We start from the raw sequence: 25,087 nt of genomic DNA on the forward strand, positions 1-25,087 counted from the left end.
TCCCCGTGTAAGGTGGTATGGTATGCGGGAAGAGCAACCTGACTTTCAGCAGGGTCACAATGTTGTTGTGTAGCGTGCACGGGGAATGTTGCGTTATGGGTCAATGTACCAGCAGACTCATCTATCACTGGCTGGGCAATGGGCACGATGAAGTGGAAACACAGATATAGGCCCAAAGAAGAAAGTGGGCTAAATGCAGTTCAAAATTGGTAACACAGGAATAACCAGGGGGCATTGCAGTGGAGGACAACTGGAATGAGAGGCTGACACAGAGAGTAGGGCCAAATCAGTAAGTAGTCGAAATGCAGTTCAAAATTGGCAACCGTAGTAAACAGGCGGCACAGCTTTGTTCAGTGGAGGAGAACAGCAAGGAGTGGCAGACACCGATAGTAGGCCCCAACCCAACTAGTAGGCCAAATGCAGTCTAACATTAACAACTACTTAACGAGAGGCTGAAAATGGAATTTCAGGACAGGAAACCAGGAGAACAGCAAGGAGTGGCAGACACCGATAGTAGGCCCCAAACCAACTAGTACGCCAAATGCAGTTGTTCCATTTAACCACAATTTAATGAGAGCCTGAAGATAGAAGCTCAGGAAAGGCAACCTGGGGAACACCTTGGAGTGTAACACAACCTCTCTCTACACCACGGAAGGGCTGATTCTTAGGAAGGAAGGCTGTTGTAAATAAGCATTGCGCGTCCGAGGGTGATTATATTCTTATTCGGTATCTACTCACCCTCGGACGCGCCATGCTTCTTGATTTGTAATTAATGTTTATTTGCAATGTGCTTTTGACTTACTCAATTATTTTTTTAATTATTGATTTTATTAAATTAATAGTTTAACATCTTATTGGAAATAATTTAAAGGAGACGCGACAGGACAACACTCGGTGGATGCCATATCTGTGTTAACAACTCCAAAAAACTTTCAGTTAACTTCTTGCAGGAGAAAGAAATTGTAGCTGTTGGACCTTTGTAGTACAGTTCCAGATATTTGTTGTGTGTTTGTTTTGATTGTTAAAATGTCTGCATTTGAGATCTCAACACGATCTTATTTTTTATAATCAAATTAATTTTTTAAATATTTTATTAGGTTGGTTCAAGGGGTACACGGGCCGCAGTAGACAGGTCAGTGGAGGCCTAGTGGAAGGAGGGACCACAGACAGGCATCGAAGGCCTAAAATAATAACACATGGCTGTAGGCAATTTTAAATTGGTTCCAGGGGTACACGGGCAGCAGTGCCCTGGTCAGTGTAGTAGTAGTTGAAAGAATGGACCGCAGACAGGCATCGAAGGCCTAAAATAAAAAAATTGGGCTGGCTGTAGGCAATTTTAAATTGGTTCCAGGGGTACACGGGCAGCAGTGGTGTGGTCAGTGGAGGCCTAGTGGAAGGAGTGACCGCAGACAGGCATCGAAGGCCTAAAATAATCACACATGGCTGTAGGCAATTTTAAATTGGTTCCAGGGGTACACGGGCAGCAGTGGTGTGGTCAGTGGAGGCCTAGTGGAAGGAGTGACCGCAGACAGGCATCGAAGGCCTAAAATAATAACACATGGCTGTAGGCAATTTTAAATTGGTTCCAGGGGTACACGGGCAGCAGTGGTGTGGTCAGTGGAGGCCTAGTGGAAGGAGTGACCGCAGACAGGCATCGAAGGCCTAAAATAATAACACATGGCTGTAGGCAATTTTAAATTGGTTCCAGGGGTACACGGGCAGCAGTGCCCTGGTCAGTGTAATAGTAGTTGAAAGAATGGACCGCAGACAGGCATCGAAGGCCTAAAATAAAAAAATTGGGCTGGCTGTAGGCAATTTTAAATTGGTTCCAGGGGTACACGGGCAGCAGTGGTGTGGTCAGTGGAGGCCTAGTGGAAGGAGTGACCGCAGACAGGCATCGAAGGCCTAAAATAATAACACATGGCTGTAGGCAATTTTAAATTGGTTCCAGGGTTACACGGGCAGCAGTGGTGTGGTCAGTGGAGGCCTAGTGGAAGGAGTGACCGCAGACAGGCATCGAAGGCCTAAAATAATCACACATGGCTGTAGGCAATTTTAAATTGGTTCCAGGGGTACACGGGCAGCAGTGGTGTGGTCAGTGGAGGCCTAGTGGAAGGAGTGACCACAGACAGGCATCGAAGGCCTAAAATATTAACACATGGCTGTAGTCAATTTTAAATTGGTTCCAGGGGTACTTGGGCAGCAGTGCCCTGGTCAGTGTAGTAGTAGTTGAAAGAATGGACCGCAGACAGGCATCGAAGGCCTAAAATAAAAAAATTGGGCTGGCTGTAGGCAATTTTAAATTGGTTCCAGGGGTACACGGGCAGCAGTGGTGTGGTCAGTGGAGGCCTAGTGGAAGGAGTGACCGCAGACAGGCATCGAAGGCCTAAAATAATAACACATGGCTGTAGGCAATTTTAAATTGGTTCCAGGGTTACACGGGCAGCAGTGGTGTGGTCAGTGGAGGCCTAGTGGAAGGAGTGACCGCAGACAGGCATCGAAGGCCTAAAATAATCACACATGGCTGTAGGCAATTTTAAATTGGTTCCAGGGGTACACGGGCAGCAGTGGTGTGGTCAGTGGAGGCCTAGTGGAAGGAGTGACCACAGACAGGCATCGAAGGCCTAAAATATTAACACATGGCTGTAGTCAATTTTAAATTGGTTCCAGGGGTACTTGGGCAGCAGTGCCCTGGTCAGTGTAGTAGTAGTTGAAAGAATGGACCGCAGACAGGCATCGAAGGCCTAAAATAAAAAAATTGGGCTGGCTGTAGGCAATTTTAAATTGGTTCCAGGGGTACACGGGCAGCAGTGGTGTGGTCAGTGGAGGCCTAGTGGAAGGAGTGACCGCAGACAGGCATCGAAGGCCTAAAATAATAACACATGGCTGTAGGCAATTTTAAATTGGTTCCAGGGTTACACGGGCAGCAGTGGTGTGGTCAGTGGAGGCCTAGTGGAAGGAGTGACCGCAGACAGGCATCGAAGGCCTAAAATAATCACACATGGCTGTAGGCAATTTTAAATTGGTTCCAGGGGTACTTGGGCAGCAGTGCCCTGGTCAGTGTAGTAGTAGTTGAAAGAATGGACCGCAGACAGGCATCGAAGGCCTAAAATAAAAAAATTGGGCTGGCTGTAGGCAATTTTAAATTGGTTCCAGGGGTACATGGGCAGCAGTGTATGGTCAGTGGAAGTCTAGTGGAAGGAGTGACGGCAGACAGTCTTCGAAGGCCTAACATAACAAAATTGGGCTGACTATAGGCACTTTTAAATTGGTTCCAGGGTAACACGGCCAGCAGTGGCCTGGTCAGTGTAGTAGTTGTAGAAAGAAGGGACCGCAGACAGGCTTCGAAGGCCTAACATAACAAAAATGTCAAAACAATGGTATTGTCAGTGCCAGGCATTGAAGGATGTCAGCGCCTAGACTACACATTGGTGAAGCTGTGAGAGATAATTTTGCTAGTGGTAGAGCACTGTTTGAGCTGGGGGGGGAACTGGCTTGTGGCCGGCGGTACAGGCACAGGGCCCCTCATATTACAACGGTGTGTCTGACGTTGGGTGCGCACCACCACCGCCAGAGACACTTTATTGTACTATGAGGGACCCAGTGGCAGTGCCGTCGACCAAAAGCGGCCACACCCACCTCTTCAGACAAACAGCACTCTCAAGGGTCCAAGCGCAAAGTGGCGATAGCACGGCCCCGTGTGGGGAGTTTGGCCATTTCGTGAGGTGGAAACATGTCGTATGCTGGACAATCAGGTGAAGAAAATTACGAGATTGGAAAAGTCATTCAGAATAGTCCACAGGCAAGACCTTTTCATAGGAAAGCTAGGTGTCAGCCGGGCAGGGTGGGGCAAAAGATTTTGAAATCCAGTTGTGGTTCATTTTAATGAAGGTTAGATCATCTACATTTTGGGTAGCCAGACGAGTCCTTTTTTCTGTTAGTATTGAACCTGCAGCACTGAATACTCTTTCTGATAGGACACTAGCTGCCGGGCAAGCAAGCTCCTGCAATGCATATTCTGCCAATTCTGGCCAGGTGTCTAATTTGGATGCCCAGTAATCAAATGGGAATGACGGTTGAGGGAGAACGTCGATAAGGGATGAAAAATAGTTTGTAACCATACTGGACAAATGTTGTCTCCTGTCACTTTGAATTGATGCTGCAGTACCTGTCCTGTCTGCGGTCATAGAAAAATCACTCCACAACCTGGTCAGAAAACCCCTCTGGCCAACGCCACTTCTGATTTCTGCCCCTCTAACACCTCTGGTCTGCTGGCCCCTGGAGCTCGTGTGAGAACGATCACGGGCGCTGTGTGCAGGGAATGCCAGAAGCAAACGGTCAACAAGAGTTGATTGTTTTGTTGCTAATATTAGTTCCAAGTTCTCATGTGGCATAATATTTTGCAATTTGCCTTTATAGCGAGGATCAAGGAGGCAGGCCAACCAGTAATCGTCATCGTTCATCATTTTTGTAATGCGTGTGTCCCTTTTGAGGATACGCAAGGCATAATCCGCCATGTGGGCCAAAGTTCCCGTTGTCAAATCTGCGGTTGTGCTTGGTTGAGGGGCAGTTGCAGGCAAATCTACGTCACTTGTGTCCCTCAAAAAACCAGAACCCGGCCTTGCCACGCCACCAATTTCCCGTGCCCCCGGGAAAGCTTCCTCATTAAAAATATACTCATCCCCATCATCCTCCTCATCCTCCACCTCCTCTTCGCCCGGTACCTCGTCATGTACACTGCCCTGACCAGACAATCGCTGACTGTCATCAAGGCTTTCCTCTTCCTCTGGTGCAGACGCCTGATCCTTTATGTGCGTCAAACTTTGCATCAGCAGACGCATTAGGGGGATGCTCATGCTTATTATGGCGTTGTCTGCACTAACCAGCCGTGTGCATTCCTCAAAACACTGAAGGACTTGACACATGTCTTGAATCTTCGACCACTGCACACCTGACAACTCCATGTCTGCCATCCTACTGCCTGCCCGTGTATGTGTATCCTCCCACAAAAACATAACAGCCCGCCTCTGTTCGCACAGTCTCTGAAGCATGTGCAGTGTTGAGTTCCACCTTGTTGCAACGTCTATGATTAGGCGATGCTGGGGAAGGTTCAAAGAACGCTGATAGGTCTGCATACGGCTGGAGTGTACAGGCGAACGGCGGATATGTGCGCAAAGTCCACGCACTTTGAGGAGCAGGTCGGATAACCCCGGATAACTTTTCAGGAAGCACTGCACCACCAGGTTTAAGGTGTGAGCCAGGCAAGGAATGTGTTTCAGTTGGGAAAGGGAGATGGCAGCCATGAAATTCCTTCCGTTATCACTCACTACCTTGCCTGCCTCAAGATCTACAGTGCCCAGCCACGACTGCGTTTCTTACTGCAAGAACTCGGACAGAACTTCCGCGGTGTGTCTATTGTCGCCCAAACACTTCATAGCCAATACAGCCTGCTGACGTATGCCAGTAGCTGCCCCATAATGGGAGACCTGGTGTGCAACTGTGGCAGGTGCGGATGGAGTGTTTGTGCGACTGCGGTCTGTGGACGAGCTCTTGCTTCTGCAGGAGGACGAGGAGGAGGAGGAGGGGGTGCGAACGGCTACAGACAACTGTTTACTAGACCGTGGGCTAGGCAGAACTGTCCCAAACTTGCTGTCCCCTGTGGACCCTGAATCCACCACATTTACCCAGTGTGCCGTGATGGACACGTAACGTCCCTGGCCATGCCTACTGGTCCATGCATCTGTTGTCAGGTGCACCTTTGTGCTCACAGATTGCCTGAGTGCATGGACGATGCGCTCTTTAACATGCTGGTGGAGGGCTGGGATGGCTTTTCTGGAAAAAAAGTGTCAACTGGGTAGCTCGTAGCGTGGTACAGCGTAGTCCATCAGGTCTTTGAAAGCTTCGCTTTCAACTAACCGGTAGGGCATCATCTCTAACGAGATTAGTCTAGCTATGTGGGCGTTCAAACCCTGTGTACGCGGATGCGAGGCTAAGTACTTCCTTTTTCTAACCATAGTCTCATGTAGGGTGAGCTGGACTGGAGAGATGGAGATCGTGGAACTAGCGGGGGTGCCGGTGGACATGGCAGACTGAGAGACGGTGGGAGATGGTATTGTTGCCGCCGGTGCCCTAGATGCAGTGTTTCCTACTACGAAACTGGTGATTCCCTGACCCTGACTGCTTTGGCCTGGCAAAGATACCTGCACAGATACAGCAGGTGGTGCGCTAAATGGTGGTCCTACACTGCCGGAAGGGATGTTGCGTTGATGACTAGCTTCATTGGCCGAGGGTGCAACAACCTTAAGGGACGTTTGGTAGTTAGTCCAAGCTTTCAAATGCATGGTGGTTAAATGTCTATGCATGCAACTAGTATTGAGACTTTTCAGATTCTGACCTCTGCTTAAGGAAGTAGAACATTTTTGACAGATGACTTTGCGCTGATCAATTGGATGTTGTTTAAAAAAATGCCAGACTGCACTCTTTCTAGCATCGGATACCTTTTCAGGCATTGCAGACTGAGCTTTAACCGGATGGCCACGCTGTCCTCCACCAGGTTTTGGCTTTGCCACGCGTTTTGGGCAAGATACGGGCCCGGCAGATGGAACCTGTGGCGATGTTGATGCCTGCTGCGGCCCCTCCTCCTCCTCTGCTTCAGAACTGCTGCCGCCTGCACCCTGTTCCCCCAATGGCTGCCAATCGGGGTCAAGAACTGGGTCATCTAATAACTCTTCTTGTACCTCCTGCGCAACTTCGTCTGTGTCACCGTGTCGTTCGGTGGTATAGCGTTCGTGATGGGGCAACATAGTCTCATCAGGGTCTGATTCTTGATCAGCACCCTGCGAGGGCAATGTTGTGGTCTGAGTCAAAGGACCAGCATAGTAGTCTGGCTGTGGCTGTGCGTCAGTGCACTCCATGTCAGATTCAATTTGTAATGGGCATGGACTGTTAACTGCTTCACTTTCTAAGCCAGGGACGGTATGTGTAAAGAGCTCCATGGAGTAACCCGTTGTGTCGCCTGCTGCATTCTTCTCTGTTGTTGTTTTTGCTGAAGAGGACAAGGAAGTGACTTGTCCCTGACCGTGAACATCCACTAACGACGCGCTGCTTTTACTTTTACCAGTTTCACGAGAGGAGGCAAAAGAGCTAGAGGCTGAGTCAGCAAGATAAGCCAAAACTTGCTCTTGCTGCTCCGGCTTTAAAAGCGGTTTTCCTAATCCCAGAAAAGGGAGCGTTCGAGGCCTTGTGTAGCCGGACGACGAACCTGGCTCCACAGCTCCAGACTTAGGTGCAATATTTTTTTCCCCACGACCACCTGATGCTCCACCACTACCACTACCCTCATTACCAGCTGACAATGAACGCCCCCGGCCACGACCTCTTCCACTAGACTTCCTCATTGTTTTAAAAACGTAACCAAACTAACGTTATTTGTTGCAGTCACACAACTTACACGGTGAGCTATAACTTCAGTATGATTTAGCTACCCCTTTACAGGTTGGTGAGACCACAGCGAAAATCAGGCCCAATGTTACACACTCTGTTTTTGGTGGCTGCAAATTAGAGAGATGCCCCACACGCAGGACTGTCACTGAAGCACAAATGTTAATATTAATGTCACACTATTATTTTTTTTTTATTTTTATTTTTTTCAGGAACACTTTAGAAACCCCCCCCAAAAAAAAACATTGATTTTTGCAGGGAGAATTTAGAAAACAAATGTAACAAACTATATGCTTTCTATGGGCCACTGAGTGAGAGATGACGCACACAGGAATCAGGAGTGGCACACAAGCCCAGAGGCCAATATTTTTCTACCAATGATTGATGGAGTTATTTTCTCTGGTAGATTTTGGAACCCAAATCAAGGAAAAAAAATATAGGCTTTCTATGGACCACAATTGGAGAGAGAGAGAGAGAGAGAGATGGCACACCCAGGAGTCAAGACTGGCACACAAGCAGAAAGGCCAATATTAATCTCCCACTGTTTTTTTTTTTTTTTTTTTTTTTTTTCAGGGAGACTTTAGAAAAAAAAATAATAAAAAAAATATGATTTTATCAGGAAGAATTTAGAAACCAAATAAAATAAAATGATTTTTTCAGGGAGAATTTATAAAACAAATAAAACCAAAAATAGGCGTTCTATGGCCCACTGACTGAGAGATGACGCACCCAGGAGTCAAGACTGGCACACAAGCAGAAAGGCCAATATTAATCTCCCACTGTTTTTTTTTTTTTTTTTTTTTTTTTCAGGGAGACTTTAGAAAAAAAAATAATAAAAAAAATATGATTTTATCAGGAAGAATTTAGAAACCAAATAAAATAAAATGATTTTTTCAGGGAGAATTTATAAAACAAATAAAACCAAAAATAGGCGTTCTATGGCCCACTGACTGAGAGATGACGCACACAGGAATCAGGAGTGGCACACAAGCCCAGAGGCCAATATTTTTCTACCAATGATTGATGGAGTTATTTTCTCTGGTAGATTTTGGAACCCAAATCAAGGAAAAAAAATATAGGCTTTCTATGGACCACAATTGGAGAGAGAGAGAGAGAGAGAGATGGCACACCCAGGAGTCAAGACTGGCACACAAGCAGAAAGGCCAATATTAATCTCCCACTGTTTTTTTTTTTTTTTTTTTTTTTTTTCAGGGAGACTTTAGAAAAAAAAATAATAAAAAAAATATGATTTTATCAGGAAGAATTTAGAAACCAAATAAAATAAAATGATTTTTTCAGGGAGAATTTATAAAACAAATAAAACCAAAAATAGGCGTTCTATGGCCCACTGACTGAGAGATGACGCACCCAGGAGTCAAGACTGGCACACAAGCAGAAAGGCCAATATTAATCTCCCACTGTTTTTTTTTTTTGTTTTTTTTTTTTCAGGGAGACTTTAGAAAAAAAAATAATAAAAAAAATATGATTTTATCAGGAAGAATTTAGAAACCAAATAAAATAAAATGATTTTTTCAGGGAGAATTTATAAAACAAATAAAACCAAAAATAGGCGTTCTATGGCCCACTGACTGAGAGATGACGCACACAGGAATCAGGAGTGGCACACAAGCCCAGAGGCCAATATTTTTCTACCAATGATTGATGGAGTTATTTTCTCTGGTAGATTTTGGAACCCAAATCAAGGAAAAAAAATATAGGCTTTCTATGGACCACAATTGGAGAGAGAGAGAGAGAGAGAGATGGCACACCCAGGAGTCAAGACTGGCACACAAGCAGAAAGGCCAATATTAATCTCCCACTGTTTTTTTTGGTTGTTTTTTTTTTTTTTTTTTTCAGGGAGACTTTAGAAAAAAAAATAATAAAAAAAATATGATTTTATCAGGAAGAATTTAGAAACCAAATAAAATAAAATGATTTTTTCAGGGAGAATTTATAAAACAAATAAAACCGAAAATAGGCGTTCTATGGCCCACTGACTGAGAGATGACGCACCCAGGAGTCAAGACTGGCACACAAGCAGAAAGGCCAATATTAATCTCCCACTGTTTTTTTTTTTTTTTTCAGGGAGACTTTAGAAAAAAAAATAATAAAAAAAATATGATTTTGTCAGGAAGAATTTAGAAACCAAATAAAATAAAATGATTTTTTCAGGGAGAATTTAGAAAACAAATAAAACCAAAAATAGGCGTTCTATGGCCCACTGACTAAGAGAGAGAGAGAGAGATGGAACGCTTAGTACTGGCACACAAGCCCAAAGGGCAATATTAATCTCCCTTTTTTTTTCCAGGGAGAATTTCTAAAACCCCCCCCAAAAAAAAAATAGGCTTTCTATGGCCCACTATTTGTGAGAGAGATGGGACGCTCAGGACTGGCACAGATGGCACGCTCAGGACTGGCACAGAAGCCCAGAGGCCAATATTAATCTCCCTTTTTTTCTGGGAGAATTTATAAAACCAAAAAAATATTTAAATAGGCTTTCTATGGCCCACTATTTGTGAGAGAGATGGCACGCTCAGGACTGGCACAGATGGCACGCTCACAACTGGCACACAAGCCCAGAGGCCAATATTAATCTCCCTTTTTTCAGGGAAAATTTATAAAACCAAAAAAAAAATTAAATAGGCTTTCTATGGCCCACTATTTGTGAGAGAGATGGCACGCTCAGGACTGGCACAGATGGCACGCTCACAACTGGCACACAAGCCCAGAGGCCAATATTAATCTCCCTTTTTTCAGGGAAAATTTATAAAACAAAAAAAAAAAATTAAATAGGCTTTCTATGGCCCACTATTTGTGAGAGAGATGGCACGCTCAGGACTGGCACAGATGGCACGCTCACAACTGGCACACAAGCCCAGAGGCCAATATTAATCTCCCTTTTTTTCAGGGAGAATTTATAAAACCAAAAAAAAAATTAAATAGGCTTTCTATGGCCCACTATTTGTGAGAGAGATGGCACGCTCAGGGCTGGCACAGATGGCACGCTCAGGACTGGCACACAAGCCCAGAGGCCAATATTAATCTCCCTTTTTTTCAGGGAGAATTTATAAAACCCCAAAAAAAATAAAATAGGCTTTCTATGGCCCACTATTTGTGAGAGAGATGGCACACTCAGGACTGGCACACAAGCCCAAAGGCCAATATTAATCTCCCACTGTATTTTTATCAGGGAGAATTTATACACCCCACAAAAAAAAATACAGAAAAATGAAAAGGCTTTCTATGGCCCACTATGTGAGAGAGATGGCACACACAGGGATGGCACTCTAGCAGAAATGCCAAATTGCCAATCTTAATCTCCCACCAAAAAAAAAAAAAAAAAAAACACAGGGAATGTCCTACAATTACTATCTCCCTGCCTGCAGTAATCTCAGCCAGGTATGGCAGGCAGCTACTATCTCCCTGCCTGCAGTAATCTCAGCCAGGTATGGCAGGCAGCAATAAGGAGTGGACTGATGCACAAATGAAATAAAAAGTGTGGACAAACAAAAAAGATAGCTGTGCAGAAAGGAAGGAACAAGAGGATTTGTGCTTTGAAAAAAGCAGTTGGTTTGCACAGCGGCGTACACACAGCAATGCAGCTATCAGGGAGCCTTCTAGGGCAGCCCAATGAGCTACAGCGCTGAGGGGAAAAAAAAAAAAAAAAAACTTCCACTGTCCCTGCACACCGAGGGTGGTGTTGGACAGTGCAAATCGCTGCAGCACAAGCGGTTTTGTGGTTAATGGACCCTGCCTAACGCTATCCCTGCTTCTGACAAAGCGGCAGCAACCTCTCCCTAAGCTCAGATCAGCAGCAGTAAGATGGCGGTCGGCGGGAACGCCTCTTTATAGCCCCTGTGACGTCGCAGACAGCAAGCCAATCACTGCAATGCCCTTCTCTAAGATGGTGGGGACCAGGACCTATGTCATCACGCTGCCCACACTCTGCGTTTACCTTCATTGGCTGAGAAATGGCGCTTTTCGCGTCATTGAAACGCGACTTTGGCGCGAAAGTCGCGTACCGCATGGCCGACCCCGCACAGGGGTCGGATCGGGTTTCATGAAACCCCGACTTAGCCAAAAGTCGGCGACTTTTGAAAATGTTCGACCCGTTTCGCTCAACCCTAGTTGCCACCACTGAGAAGAATCCTTTGTTTTTAGGCCACTGCCTTCACAGTCACTATTTGCCGTAAGGTTGTACTCTAGGATAGATAAAGCTCCCTCTTTAAATATAGAATAGAAATGTGCAGATTACCGTAAATTTGGTTTTGATGAAAGACAATGTCAGCAGACGAGGAAATCAATTTTATACTGCCCGATGACACCTTGTTATTAGATTAAAATCTAAAACCTTACATTTGTGAAAGATTTAGTTTATCGAAATCTCATCCATCTCAAAGAAAGGAAAGACAAAAACAAAGGTTATTATGGTGCAAAGTCTGTAATGGGATGTTTCGAGATTCTGAAGTTCTGAAGGAGAGGTTATAAAGATAATTGATTTTATGTTCTTGACATTTTTTTTATTTCATAACAATCTATTATATTTTTCTTCTTCTAGGTCATCTGTGACAAGATATTCCGACGCTGGTTTAGTCTTAGTATTATGGGGTCTGTGCATCCCTTTCCCTTTAAAGCTGAATTACATAAGGCTGTGCAGCAATGTGCTGAATCTACAAATACGGAATCACTCTTTTCGGACTTGTATTCATTGCTACAATTGAGTCAAAAACAGTTACATAGAGGAAATGTGTGAACTCTGAAAAGTGATATGACCAGAGAATGGCCATGTGATGTTGGCATTATTTTATACATTTAAAGGCACAAGACATTAAAATAAATAAGTATTATTGGAAAACTGTTAATCTTATGTAGTTTTTACCGATTTATTAAAATCTACCAGCAAAATATTTTAAATGGAAACATTCTAGACATGTCAACTGATTTAGACTAGTCAATGACGTGGAGCATAAACCCAGTTAGGTTAACTTTTGTCAAGTAGGGCTAGATTATATGGAGAGCGCATATGTATTAATATTTTATGACTCTTTAACAATACATTTGTAACTCAAGAGCTACAATGAAGATAGAAGTCTTGTAGGATCCCCAGCTTTTAGGAAGATGCAAAGTATCTAACTTGAAGTCTAAGGAATTCACTGGCTCATCTACCCTCATAACTCCCATAGATATTAGTAATAAACTCTATATCCCTTTACAACATATCTAGACTTCACTTATATTACACATTTATTTTTCAGATTTAAGGTAGGTTTTTATAATTTTTTCATTACTGTAAAATATTGATGTAAAAGTATTTGCTTCAAGATGGCTGCTAATATAACAGATACTGTATGCTACGTATTATTTTGAATTATTCCAGATCTACCAAAAACAAAATGCAAGACAAATTCAATTGTACAATTCAGTTGAAAACCAAACAAATATTTTCAAGTGTAAAAAGAAAATTAAAGTAAAATAATAAAAAAAATAAGTAAAATAATGTGGATGTATAAATATGCACATCATTAAACTACTACTTTGTTGAAAAACCCTTTGAATGTATGACAGAATTAATTATTTTTGGCTAGGAGTCTATCAGCATGACCCATCTAGAATTGGCAGTCTGTTAGGTGTCGAGTTCCCCCCTCTGCACAGGGGGAATCTTGAACCATCTCCGCTGCGGTCTCCCATTCTTCCCCAGTCGCAGTGGAGCCTGCTCAGCGGAGACGTCGGTCCCAGTGTCTGGCTCAAGCTGATACTGAGCGACTGGTTACTACTGTTCTTCCAGGCTCTGCCTTTGCAGCTAGCACTGATCAGCGGCGAGTAGACATCTCTGGGAGTGAGTCCTGCTTTTCCCCTTCTGAGCATGCCCAGGGTAAGACCTCTCATTGGAGGTCGGGGGTTACATGCTCAGATACTGCAGCAGCTCCCATTGGTCCTCTAGGAAGGTCCTGAAGTTGCTCAGGTACTGTAGCAGCTCCCATTGGTCCTCTAGGAAGGTCCTGAAGTTGCTGCAGTTATAAAATGTTCACATGGCCGCACGGCCATGGGCTAGTATCAAACCAATGTCTATGAGCACAGCGCCAGTGTGGTCATGTCGTCATGTCTGAATGAGGTTAGGGTTTGGCTGAAATAAGCCCCTAGAATACCGGCACCTCCGGTGAGGAGTTTGTATGAGTGTATTCAGGGACTTGGCTGAAATAAGCCTCTAGAATACCTTCGGTGAGGAGTTGTCTGTTTTCTCTGACTGCATGACCACAGTTTGCACTGGTTGGTAGCTGTGTACTTCTGTGAGGTTAACAGGGCACAGCATCTTGTTCCTAGCGACTCTGTGGAGTAAACAGAGTTCGCTAATACCACCATATAGCGCTGCCATTTGCCAGCAGCAGGTTCCTCTCCTGCACGGTGGACCCCAGGTTGCGAACGCACCTAATAATACATTTACCGTATATACTCGAGTATAAGCTGACCCGAGTATAAGCCGACTCCCCTAATTTTGCCACAAAAAACTGGGAAGACTTATTGACTCGAGTATAAGCCTAGGGTAGGAAATGCAGAGGCTACCAGTAAATTTCAAAAATGAAAATAGATGCTCCATACCGTTCATTATTGCCCCATAAGATGCTCCATATAAACCTTTGCCACATATAATGCTCCATATTGTTCATTATTGCCCCATAGATGCTCCATATAAAGCTGTGCCATATATAATGCTCCATACTGTTCATTATTGCCCCATAGATGCTCCATATAAAGCTGTGCCACATATAATGCTCCATATTGTTCATTATTGCCCCATAGATGCTCCATATAAAGCTGTGCCATATATAATGCTCCATACTGTTCATTATTGCCCCATAGATGTGCCATATAAAGCTGTGCCATATAGTGCTCTGCACCGTTCATTATTGCCCCATAGATGTGCCATATAAAACTGTGCCATTTAGTGCTCTGCATCGTTCATTATTGCCCCATAGATGTGCCATATAAAGCTGTGCCATATAGTGCTCCATAGATGTGCCATAGAAAGCTCTGCCATATAGTGCTCTGCACCGTTCATTATTGCCCCATAGAAAGCTGTGCCATATAAAACTGCCATATAGTGCTCTGCACCGTTCATTATTGCCCCATAGATGTGCCATAGAAAGCTGTGCCATATAGTGCTCTGCACCGTTCATTATTGCCCCATAGATGTGCCATAGAAAGCTGTGCCATATAGTGCTCTGCACCGTTAATTATTGCCCCATAGAAAGCTGCGCCATATAAAACTGTGCCATATAGTGCTCTGCACCGTTCATTATTGCCCCATAGATGTGCAATAGAAAGCTGTGCTACCGGTATATATAATGCTGCGGCTGCTGCAATAAAAAAAATGCCATACTCACCTCTCTTGCTTTCAGCTCCTCAGCGTCCCGTCCCGGCATCTCTCCGCACTGACTGTTCAGGCAGAGGGCGGTGCGCACACTATATGCGTCATCGCGCCCTCTGACCTGCACAGTCAGAGCCAGAGGACGGGAAGATGGAGCGGCGCCTGACGTGTGGAAGGCGGACAGGTGAATATGTAATACTTACCTGCTCCCGGCGTCCCGCTCCTTCTCCCGGACAGCTGGTCTCCAGGTGCCGCAGCCTCTTCCTCTGTCAGCGGTCACCGTTACCGCTCATTAGAGAAATGAATATGCGGCTCCACCCCTATGGGAGTGGAGTTCATATTCATTTCTCTAATGAGCGGTCCCACGTGACCGCTGAACAGGGGAAGAGCTGCGGCACCCGAAGACCGTGGGACTGCAGGGACAGCGCCAGGAGCCCCGGAAGCAGGTAAGTATGCCTCAGACCTCTCTCCACCTCACCCGCCGACCCCACCACCGACCGTGACTCGAGTATAAGCCGAGAGGGACACTTTCAGCCCAAAAATTTGGGCTGAAAATCTCGGCTTATACTCAAGTATATACGGTATATATACTCAGTGTGTTCCGCCAACCCTAACACAGTCTTTGCCCACTTTTTCTTGCAGTAGCTCCAAATCTGTCAGATGACAATGATATCTCGTGTACAGCCCTTTTCAAGTTAACCCACAGATTTTCAATTCAATTCGGTCTGGGTTCTGGCTTTGCCATTCCAAGACTTCAATCTTCTCTTGGCGTAGGCCTTCTTTTGCTATTTCGAGTTATGCTTAATACCTTACCTTAGTATATTCACAAAATGTTAGCTAAAGAAAAGTGTAAAGGAATATTTCTCAGACATAGAAAAAGAATGTGAGAAGTCCTCTGGTGCAGCAAAATATTTGATAGAAAAACACAGAGGTCAAACTACTTGCATCTTTATGTTTAGAAGAGGTGAAGAAAATTGGGAAAGGGGATTGGACTAAAATCTTGTTTTTCAGAAAAGCATTTAGGATAGTGCATGTGCCAACTAAAAGCAATAATGGTATAAATGATAGAAACAATTTGCTGCATTTATATTAGAGTTTCACTTGTATAGCAAACCATGCTAAGACTAAGGATGGAAGGGGTATCAGAAAAATATCAGCATTTCAATATAAATATCAAGTGCTCTTAATGGAATATCCATATAGGTTTCTTTTATTAAAACACTGGAGGTGCTAAAGTTTTAAGTTGTGTTTGAAATATATGACCAGAATAAAGCTGGGACACATGCAGTAGATAACCGGAGAACTGTAAATACAGCATGCAAAAAGAGTCCTTCCCCTTTTAAAATGCATTTTAAATGAGTTATACAGTGACATAGGCGACTAAAGGCCCCTTCACATTTAGCGACGCTGCAGCGATACCGACAACGATCCGAATCGCTGCAGCGTCGCTGTTTGGTCGCTGGAGAGCTGTCACACAGACAGCTCTCCAGCGACCAACGATGCCGGTAACCAGGGTAAACATCGGGTAACTAAGCGCAGGGCCGCGCTTAGTAACCCGATGTTTACCCTGGTTACCATCCTAAAAGTAAAAAAAACAAACAGTACATACTTACCTACAGCCGTCTGTCCTCCAGCGCTGCGCTCTGCTTCTCTGCTCTCCTCCTGTACTGTCTGGGAGCCGGAAAGCAGAGCGGTGACGTCACCGCTCTGCTTTCCGGCTCACAGCCAGTACAGGAGGAGTGCAGAGCACAGCGCTGGAGGACAGACGGCTGTAGGTAAGTATGTACTGTTTGTTTTTTTTTACTTTTAGCATGGTAACCAGGGTAAACATCGGGTTACTAAGCGCGGCCCTGCGCTTAGTTACCCGATGTTTACCCTGGTTACCAGTGAAGACATCGCTGGATCGGTGTCACACACGCCGATCCAGCGATGTCTCCAGGGAGTCCAGCGACGAAATAAAGTTCTGGACTTTATTCAGCGACCAACGATCTCCCAGCAGGGGCCTGATCGTTGGTCGCTGTCACACATAACGATTTCATTAACGATATCGTTGCTACGTCACAAATAGCAACGATATCGTTAACAATATCGTTATGTGTGAAGGTACCTTTAGACCCTTTAAAAATCATACTAGAACAGTATCAGTTACTGGTGCAGTGCCTTAGAAGAGAACTTTTAATTCACATGCAAATGAGGGGGCTTTCAGAGCACCCTTGAGTTGGCCCGCTTCTGATTGACAGAGTTTGCTTTTCAGAGCAAGCACTGTCTAAATGCTGCTGACTTTTGTGCGTATACACACTGACAATGCCTGTGGCCAACTGTGTGGACAATTTCTAATACTCTGCATCTTCCTGCTGAAGACACTAATACAACCGAAGCATAGCGAGCATCTTATAAGAAAAGGAGATGGTGGAGAATAAGTACATGGAGCTCCTCAGTTTACTCCATCACTAACTAGGTGATTATCTTTATGCGGTGTTGGCAGAAGGAGACAAGGAGAAGAATGCTCTCATCCACTGAGTGCACGTGGGCCCAGGCACAGACGATGTCAGTGCAGTGCGCATGTGTATAAACACCAGCAGCCTTAATAGACAATGCTCGCTCTGGTAAGCGAGGCCTGTTAATCACAAGCAGGCGAAGCCCCCAAAATGCAAATGAGGAGGGATAATGGTGCACCAAATTCTTGGCCATGCCAAAGATGCACTAAAGCCCATTAATTTGCATATGGAGTAAAAGTTATTTCCTCAGGGACTGTACCAGTAACAGATACAGTTCTAGTATGACAAGTATCCTATAATGCTTTATAACTCATTTAACATGAATTTTGGGGGTGACCGAATCCCTTTATTATCTTTTCACCAGAAGTGATACATTGAGCTAATATTCCCAAATGGTGATGAATTGGAACATTGAAGAGAAGATTCCCAATAGCATTTGTCATGCCAAAATTACCAGGTGATCCCCAAGCTTTTAGAATAATGGAGAGTAAAGCTTAGCATATAACTCTAATGTTAGTGTTGGTAATATTTTAGTGTGGTCCTATAGGGTTGCTTGTCTCCAGTCATGCGACCATTGTAATGACCCGTTAAAATGTCCATAGTAACTTTGTAAGAAGAAACAATATTTTATTGTCCACCCCTTCCCATCGCTCCACCCTGTCTTTTTGCTGCAAAATGATGACTTAATTTTTTCATTAATTTTGCTATTTTTATATTAGGATTAGGGTTAGCCTTAAGTCTCCCCGTAATAAAGAAATACAATCACACATTATAAAAAATATATATTTGGCACTTCCACAATGATATTGACCCATAAAGAAAATAATGGTGGAATTGCTTTGTTTTTATATCCACTCAGAAGTATCAAAATTACTAAATAAATTATATGCACATCCAAATCGTTCCATTACAAACTATGACTACATTGACAGTAGTGGCTCTTAGAATACGGTAACAGAAAAAAATTACCAGTACTTTATTTTCCATAAAATATGTTTTATTCTTTTAAATTCACCAAAACATACAAAAAGCCAACATATATGAATGTATCCAACCATAGAAAAAATGTTTACTTGTTATTTTAACCTAATTGATAATAGCAAAAATACTATGGTATGTAGGGATTTACTCTCTGGTAGGCATTAGGTATTAGGTAGCATTCACTCAGGCAATGCAGTTTTCATCCAAACACTTGCAGTTTTTATTACTTTACACAAGTTGCACAGCACCAAAGCAAAATGATAAATATAAATCCCTAGATTTGTCCAGGCGCTAACTAAACAGGACAGACTCTGGCTACTTATACATGGCTGAGCTAGCCCCAGCTCGATCAAACAAAACAGCTATTGCCCATAGCAGCCTCTGATATTTGTAGTTCTCTGCACAAGGCTTGTGCAGACTCTTCTCAGACAGGGATCCTGGCTTTCCAACTCAAATCCAGTCTGGTGCCCACGGTCTGTGCATTCACCAGATAACAGGTTTGCTTGTGCTACATCCAGCAGACTGACTCCCGAGTCACTCCATTCAGAGAGAGGCACTGGCACATCTCTTTCAGCTGCAGCTCACATCTTGGCTGGGTTCTCACCTGCCGTCACACATTCGACTCTGCTTCATAGAGAAACACTGCATGTGCTTCTATCAAACACTGCAGAACTGTCCTTCCCAGCTACACAACAGGTAGAATTGCTTTGTTTCTAGATGCCCCTTTAAAATAAAGAACGCCAAATAATAAGTTATACAGTACTAGATGGTGAAGGACACCCACAACCAAGATATAGACTAGTACCAGGTAAAACACCAGACAGAGAATAGATATAAAATGCCTTTATTATATATGACTGGCAATTGAATATATTTAATATTTTAACAATACATAATTTGTGCGCACAAAAAACAAAGGGAATTATTTAACAATAAAAAACCATAAAAACAATATATGTATATAATAAAAGATGGAATATTGTAACGGACTGACCCCCAAAAAATAATAAATATAATATTTGTTTATATAAAGGTAGGAGCAACCACTAAAAATAGCCACATAATAAAATAATATATGTCAAAAAATTACCACATAAAGTGACCAAGATGAATTAAAAAATAAAAAGAATTTTTTTTTATATAAAAAGCCCCAAATGGAAAATAGAAGTGTGGTAAAAAAAATCCCAGAGATGGTATATGGGAAGCAACTGTCCTATCTAAAGTGCTATGTGATAGAAAATATAATTATAAGTGCACAAAGAACAATGTGCAAAATAAGCAATCTATAAAAATATATAAATAACAACACAAAGATTATATAAACTAGATGATAAAGTGCAATTATAGCAAAGGGTGTATGCAATGACAGTGCATAAAACCACAACTAAACCATTTGGTTCCAAAGTATAGTAGTGTAACCAAGTAATCAGCTGTAGCCAAATAAGGCTGCAGAAAAAGGTGCAAACACCTGTGCAGTATGTATGACCAACACTGGGCTTTTAATCAAAAACTATATGCTGTGTAAAAAAAAAAGAGGGGGGAAATTTCACCGCAAATATCCTACACAATACTGAGTGAAAAAGTGCTAATGTGCAGTATAAAATTTTATACTAGAATAGAAAAACACCATGCCACAAGGTGCAAATTAGCATTTGCACCTTGTGGTGGGACACCTGCTGGATTTTGTCTGTAGCTGTGTGTGCTACTCCAGAGGAGCCCGTTACTGATAGCCACACATATTTTGACCATAGTTCATTTAAGGCATGGTGTTTTTCTATTCTAGTATAAAATTTTATACTGCACGTTAGCACTTTTTCACTCAGTATTGTGTAGGATATTTGCGGTGAAATTTCCCCCCTCTTTTTTTTTTACACAGCATATAGTTTTTGATTAAAAGCCCAGTGTTGGTCATACATACTGCACAGGTGTTTGCACCTTTTTCTGCAGCCTTATTTGGCTACAGCTGATTACTTGGTTACACTACTATACTTTGGAGCCAAATGGTTTAGTTGTGGTTTTATGCACTGTCATTGCATACACCCTTTGCTATAATTGCACTTTATCATCTAGTTTATATAATCTTTGTGTTGTTATTTATATATTTTTATAGATTGCTTATTTTGCACATTGTTCTTTGTGCACTTATAATTATATTTTCTATCACATAGCACTTTAGATAGGACAGTTGCTTCCCATATACCATCTCTGGGATTTTTTTACCACACTTCTATTTTCCATTTGGGGCTTTTTATATAAAAAAAATCTTTTTATTTTTTAATTCATCTTGGTCACTTTATGTGGTAATTTTTTGACATATATTATTTTATTATGTGGCTATTTTTAGTGGTTGCTCCTACCTTTATATAAACAAATATTATATTTATTATTTTTGGGGGGTCAGTCCGTTACAATATTCCATCTTTTATTATATACATATATTGTTTTTATGGTTTTTTATTGTTAAATAATTCCCTTTGTTTTTTGCGCGCACAAATTATGTATTGCTAAAATATTAAATATATTTAATTGCCAGTCATATATAATAAAGGCATTTTATATCTATTCTCCGTCTGGTGTTTTACCTGGTACTAGTCTATATCTTGGTTGTGGGTGTCCTTGTCCTTGAATAGTGGTTTCAGTCCACATTCTTTTCTTCCACAGAGCACTGGTTACTTTTATTAAATTCCACAAGGGTATATTGCCATTATGGCACAGATATAAGTATATAGTGTTGTGGTGTATCTGTGGTTGTGTTTAATTAAGTACTAGATGGTGGCCCGATTCTAACACATCGGGTATTCTAGAATATGCATGTCCACGTAGTATATTGCCCAGTCATGTAGTATATTGCCCAGCCACGTAGTATATTGCCCAGTGACGTAGTATATTGCACAGCGATGTAGTATATTGCCCAACCACATAGTATATTGCCCAGCCACATAGTATATTGCCCAGCTACATAGTATATTGCCCAGTCACGTAGTGTATATAGTAGATGTACCTCACAATTGTGCTCATTTCGACCAGTCCTGGGAAAAACATGAAAAACATGATGGCCCTAGGAATGCAACTGAAAAAAAATAATTGCTCGGCGATTATGGCCAAAACTAAGCTGGTGCTGTAAGAGGTTAGAAAGTTAGCCTGCGTCTGCTAATGATAAAAGTGACGGACCAAGAATCATACCTTTGTATTCGTGATTTTTTCCAATACTTTAAACCTGCTTTCAACACTTGCAAATGGTTTCACAGACACTTCATCTGTATATATTTAATCCTTTGCATCTTGAGAAAAAGGTCCACTTTATCATAAAGGCTAAATGATTTATAATAGCTATATTGTATAACGCTGCTGCCCCTGATACAGAAAGATGAAGAACAACATGTCTGTACTCTTTGCTGAGCTAGCATAAAACACAGGCACTGGAAGAAATTCAACAGACAGCCCCCAAAAGTTAAATTGTCAGTCAATTACATTTAGCTTCTTTAACATATCAGTGTCATCGATTTCTTCAGTTGAGTGAATGGATTGCACTTACGATGTAATTAAGAGTGCCTTATGATGGTTCACAATGTGCTTTGGCATTAAAAATTAAGTAATCCACAAAGCATTTAAGTAGGCCCCATTGATTCAGTCATTTACCATTTTGGAGTTGATAGGAAATTGCATAACAAATTTATCAAAACGATATTTTTACTGCTTCCAGGGAAATAAATATTTAACTTAATTAAACACTGATGTAAATAAATGTAATTAGATATTTGTGTGTGTGCTTAGAATTTCCTTTTCCTCTTCCTTTATAACGATGAGTTGTCTTTATTTTGTTATATAAATAAAACACAATTATGTCGTGAATATTATTGTCTGTAATTCCCTAATATATGTGATCTGATGCCAGAACAAGCAAGCTAAGGGGAAAATTGAATATTCATTTTAACCTTGGAGTCTGGAAAAAAACTGTAGACTATTGCAGTTTACCCTGATTGCCCTGATTTCAGATAATGGACCCATAGTGGTCACTGATGGGACAACGACAGCCCCTGCAATATTTCCTAATGACAAGGCCAGGCTCCGCTCCCTTCCCCTATGGCGCCACCCTTTTCTATGCTCTACGTTGGATTCTACAAGTTGCTCAGTGTGTGTTACTGACATCATCTCACTAGGCCTTTTAAAGCACAATTGGACACACCTCTGTGACTGACTATTAAGGCTGTACTGTGGTCTGCTGCCATGTGTTTGGATTTTACCTACATACATCTTCTGTAGCTATTACCTCATCAGACTTCTGTGATTTCGGCAAATAGCAACTAGCTTCTCAAACTGGTACCATACGTGATGAAGAAAGATTGGTTTTGAAATGCGTTAGTTGCTTTCATAATAAAACATTTTTATTTTTGTAATAACTGCATATGTCCCAGAGTCATGGCTAGAGGTTCAGTAGGGGGGTTGAAACTTTTGTGATGGCCCCTATCCAGGTAACCATGATTACAACCACAGTGGTGTGCCATATAGTGGTAGATACCAGCCCTGCAGAGGTATGTAAGAGATTACAGCACAGTTATAGATGGTGATTTACAGCTGACATTCTTTCTTATGGGGTAGTTCACTTTTCCCGTCATTTCCATCTTGACTAGACAATCATAACATTTCTTCCAGGCAGGACTCAGCTGCAGAGATTACAACAAAGACACATTTGACTTCTCACATTTCCAGCACCCTCCCCATGTATTCACAACCTGCATAAATTCCTCATTCTGCTGATACCCCAATGCTGAGCCACTGCTGCCGAATGTGTCCCTATTACTGCACCTGCTGTTTGACACAAATACAGTGATCTTCTTAGCGCCCCATATAATGCCAACCACTGTGCCCTTTACAAATTAAAATGCCTCCTGTGTGCCTTCTAGATGGTAAAATTGCCTCCTAAAAGATTAGAAAATATTAATGCAAATGCCCTGAAAAACAGTGTCCACATTTTGCTCCTAGAAAGTGATAATGCCCCATGTGCACCTTTGACAGTCATAATAGTCTGAGCACCCCGATAATGCTTCTTAAGTGCCTATTTAACATTTATCAATATCATCTGAGTCACTCTTATGTAAAGCTCCCCTATACACAGTATGATGGGCCCAAAGCTTCCTGTATCCAGTATGATGAGCTCACAGCTCCCCTATACACAGTATAATGCCCCCACAGCTTCCCTATAAACAGTATGGTAAGCCAAAAGCTCCCCTATACACAGTATAATGAACCCCACAGCAGTCCTCACACTGTATAATGGCCCCCATATTAAGTCTTACTCTGTATAATGGCCCCCACAGTAGTCTCTACACTTTTTGATGGCCCCTACAAATTGCCCCAAATTTTAAAATAGCCCCAAATTTTAAAATAGCCCCCACATTAGCTCCATGCTTTATAATGGCTCCCACACTTTATAGAATCCCCTAAAGTAGTCCCCTTAAGTATCCCCCACACTGTATGAGGGCCTTCTATAGTAGTCCCTAGAATGTATGAGTGGCCCCCACAGTGACTCACACACTGTATGAGGGGCTCCCATATTTTCTTATACCCTCACAGTCACATGATGCCCCAACTGCACACGCCGATTCAGTTAAGGACAATGGTAATTCTAGGTAAACCCCTATGAGTGCGGGGCCTGGGACCCCCAGTAGCTACCCTACTGATATGTACTATTCAATAGCGCTGCGTCACTTCTGTTTTTGTTTTTTTTTTCACTTTCCATAGATCCATAATAAGGCACCACTCAAAGAGTTATGATGGCGACAATAAAGTTAAATCTTTATAGTACTCAGTGTATTAGGACCTTATACTGTTCAAGACAACCAAGAAGTTGCACATTGCAACTGTTTTGAATTAAATTCCTACAATGACTTGTGAGCTATTGTTTATTATGATGCATTGCATTGTCAGTAAAAAAAAATCTGTTTGAAACCATGATGCCCTTTTCAACTTGTAAACTCTTAGCATTATAACACCAGAAATTGCAAAATGTTTTCACAGATTTCACATTGATGAAAATTGTTTGAATTCCCTTTTGGACTGTTAGGGTACTTTCACACTAGCGTTTTTTGTAAATCCGTCACAATGCGTCGTTTTGCAGAAAAAACGCATCCTGCAAAAGTGCTTGCAGGATGCGTTTTTTCCCCATAGACTTCTATTGGCGACGCATTTACGACGGATTTGCACACTTCGCATCCGTCTTGCGACGGATGCGTCGTGTTTTGGCGGACCGTCGGGAAAAAAAAAACCCTACATGTAACGTTTTTTTCTCCCGACGGACCGCTTTTTCCGACCACGCATGCGCGGCTGGAACTCCCCACCTCCCCGCACCTTACAATGGGGCAGCGGATGCGCCGGAAAAATGCATCCGCTGCACCCATTGTGCAAAGTGTTAAACGCTAGCGTCGGAATCTCTCCCCGACGCATTGCGACGGGGAGATTCCGACGCTAGTGTGAAAGAAGCCTTAGCCTACCCATATCACTACCTAACAGTTAAAATGTCCGTTATCTAGAATTTTTTGAATTTGCTAAATTAGCTTCTATAAAAGACTTATAATCTAGAAGTTGCATATAATATATAAGTAATGGCATTCACTAGCATGTGCTATGTTCACACTAATTTGCTGTATGCATGTTATAGGACATTAGATGACTTTTCTGCTTCTCTCCATACACTCAGCTGCAGGTTTCATTCATTCATTACACAGACTGAAATTTAGAATGCTTCTCACTTCACAAAAATGTAAGTAATGTAAAGAACATTTGCTAAAAATACAAAAAGAAC

The 25,087-nt window shown here is 42.5% G+C and overlaps 1 protein-coding gene across 1 annotated transcript in view; it reads left to right on the top strand.

The window, feature by feature from the left end:
• The window catches only part of DIPK1C (divergent protein kinase domain 1C), a 160,816-nt gene extending 147,835 nt beyond the window's left edge, over positions 1-12,981 (top strand). The window contains exon 4 of the mRNA XM_069730969.1: positions 11,999-12,981. Coding sequence (XP_069587070.1) covers positions 11,999-12,193 — 195 coding nt within the window. The 3' untranslated portion in view covers positions 12,194-12,981. The remainder of the gene's footprint in view (positions 1-11,998) is intronic.
• The last annotated feature ends 12,106 nt before the right edge of the window (positions 12,982-25,087 follow it).

The sequence above is a fragment of the Ranitomeya imitator genome, chromosome 6 (genome assembly GCF_032444005.1).
Source record: "Ranitomeya imitator isolate aRanImi1 chromosome 6, aRanImi1.pri, whole genome shotgun sequence".
Taxonomy (NCBI): domain Eukaryota; kingdom Metazoa; phylum Chordata; class Amphibia; order Anura; family Dendrobatidae; genus Ranitomeya; species Ranitomeya imitator.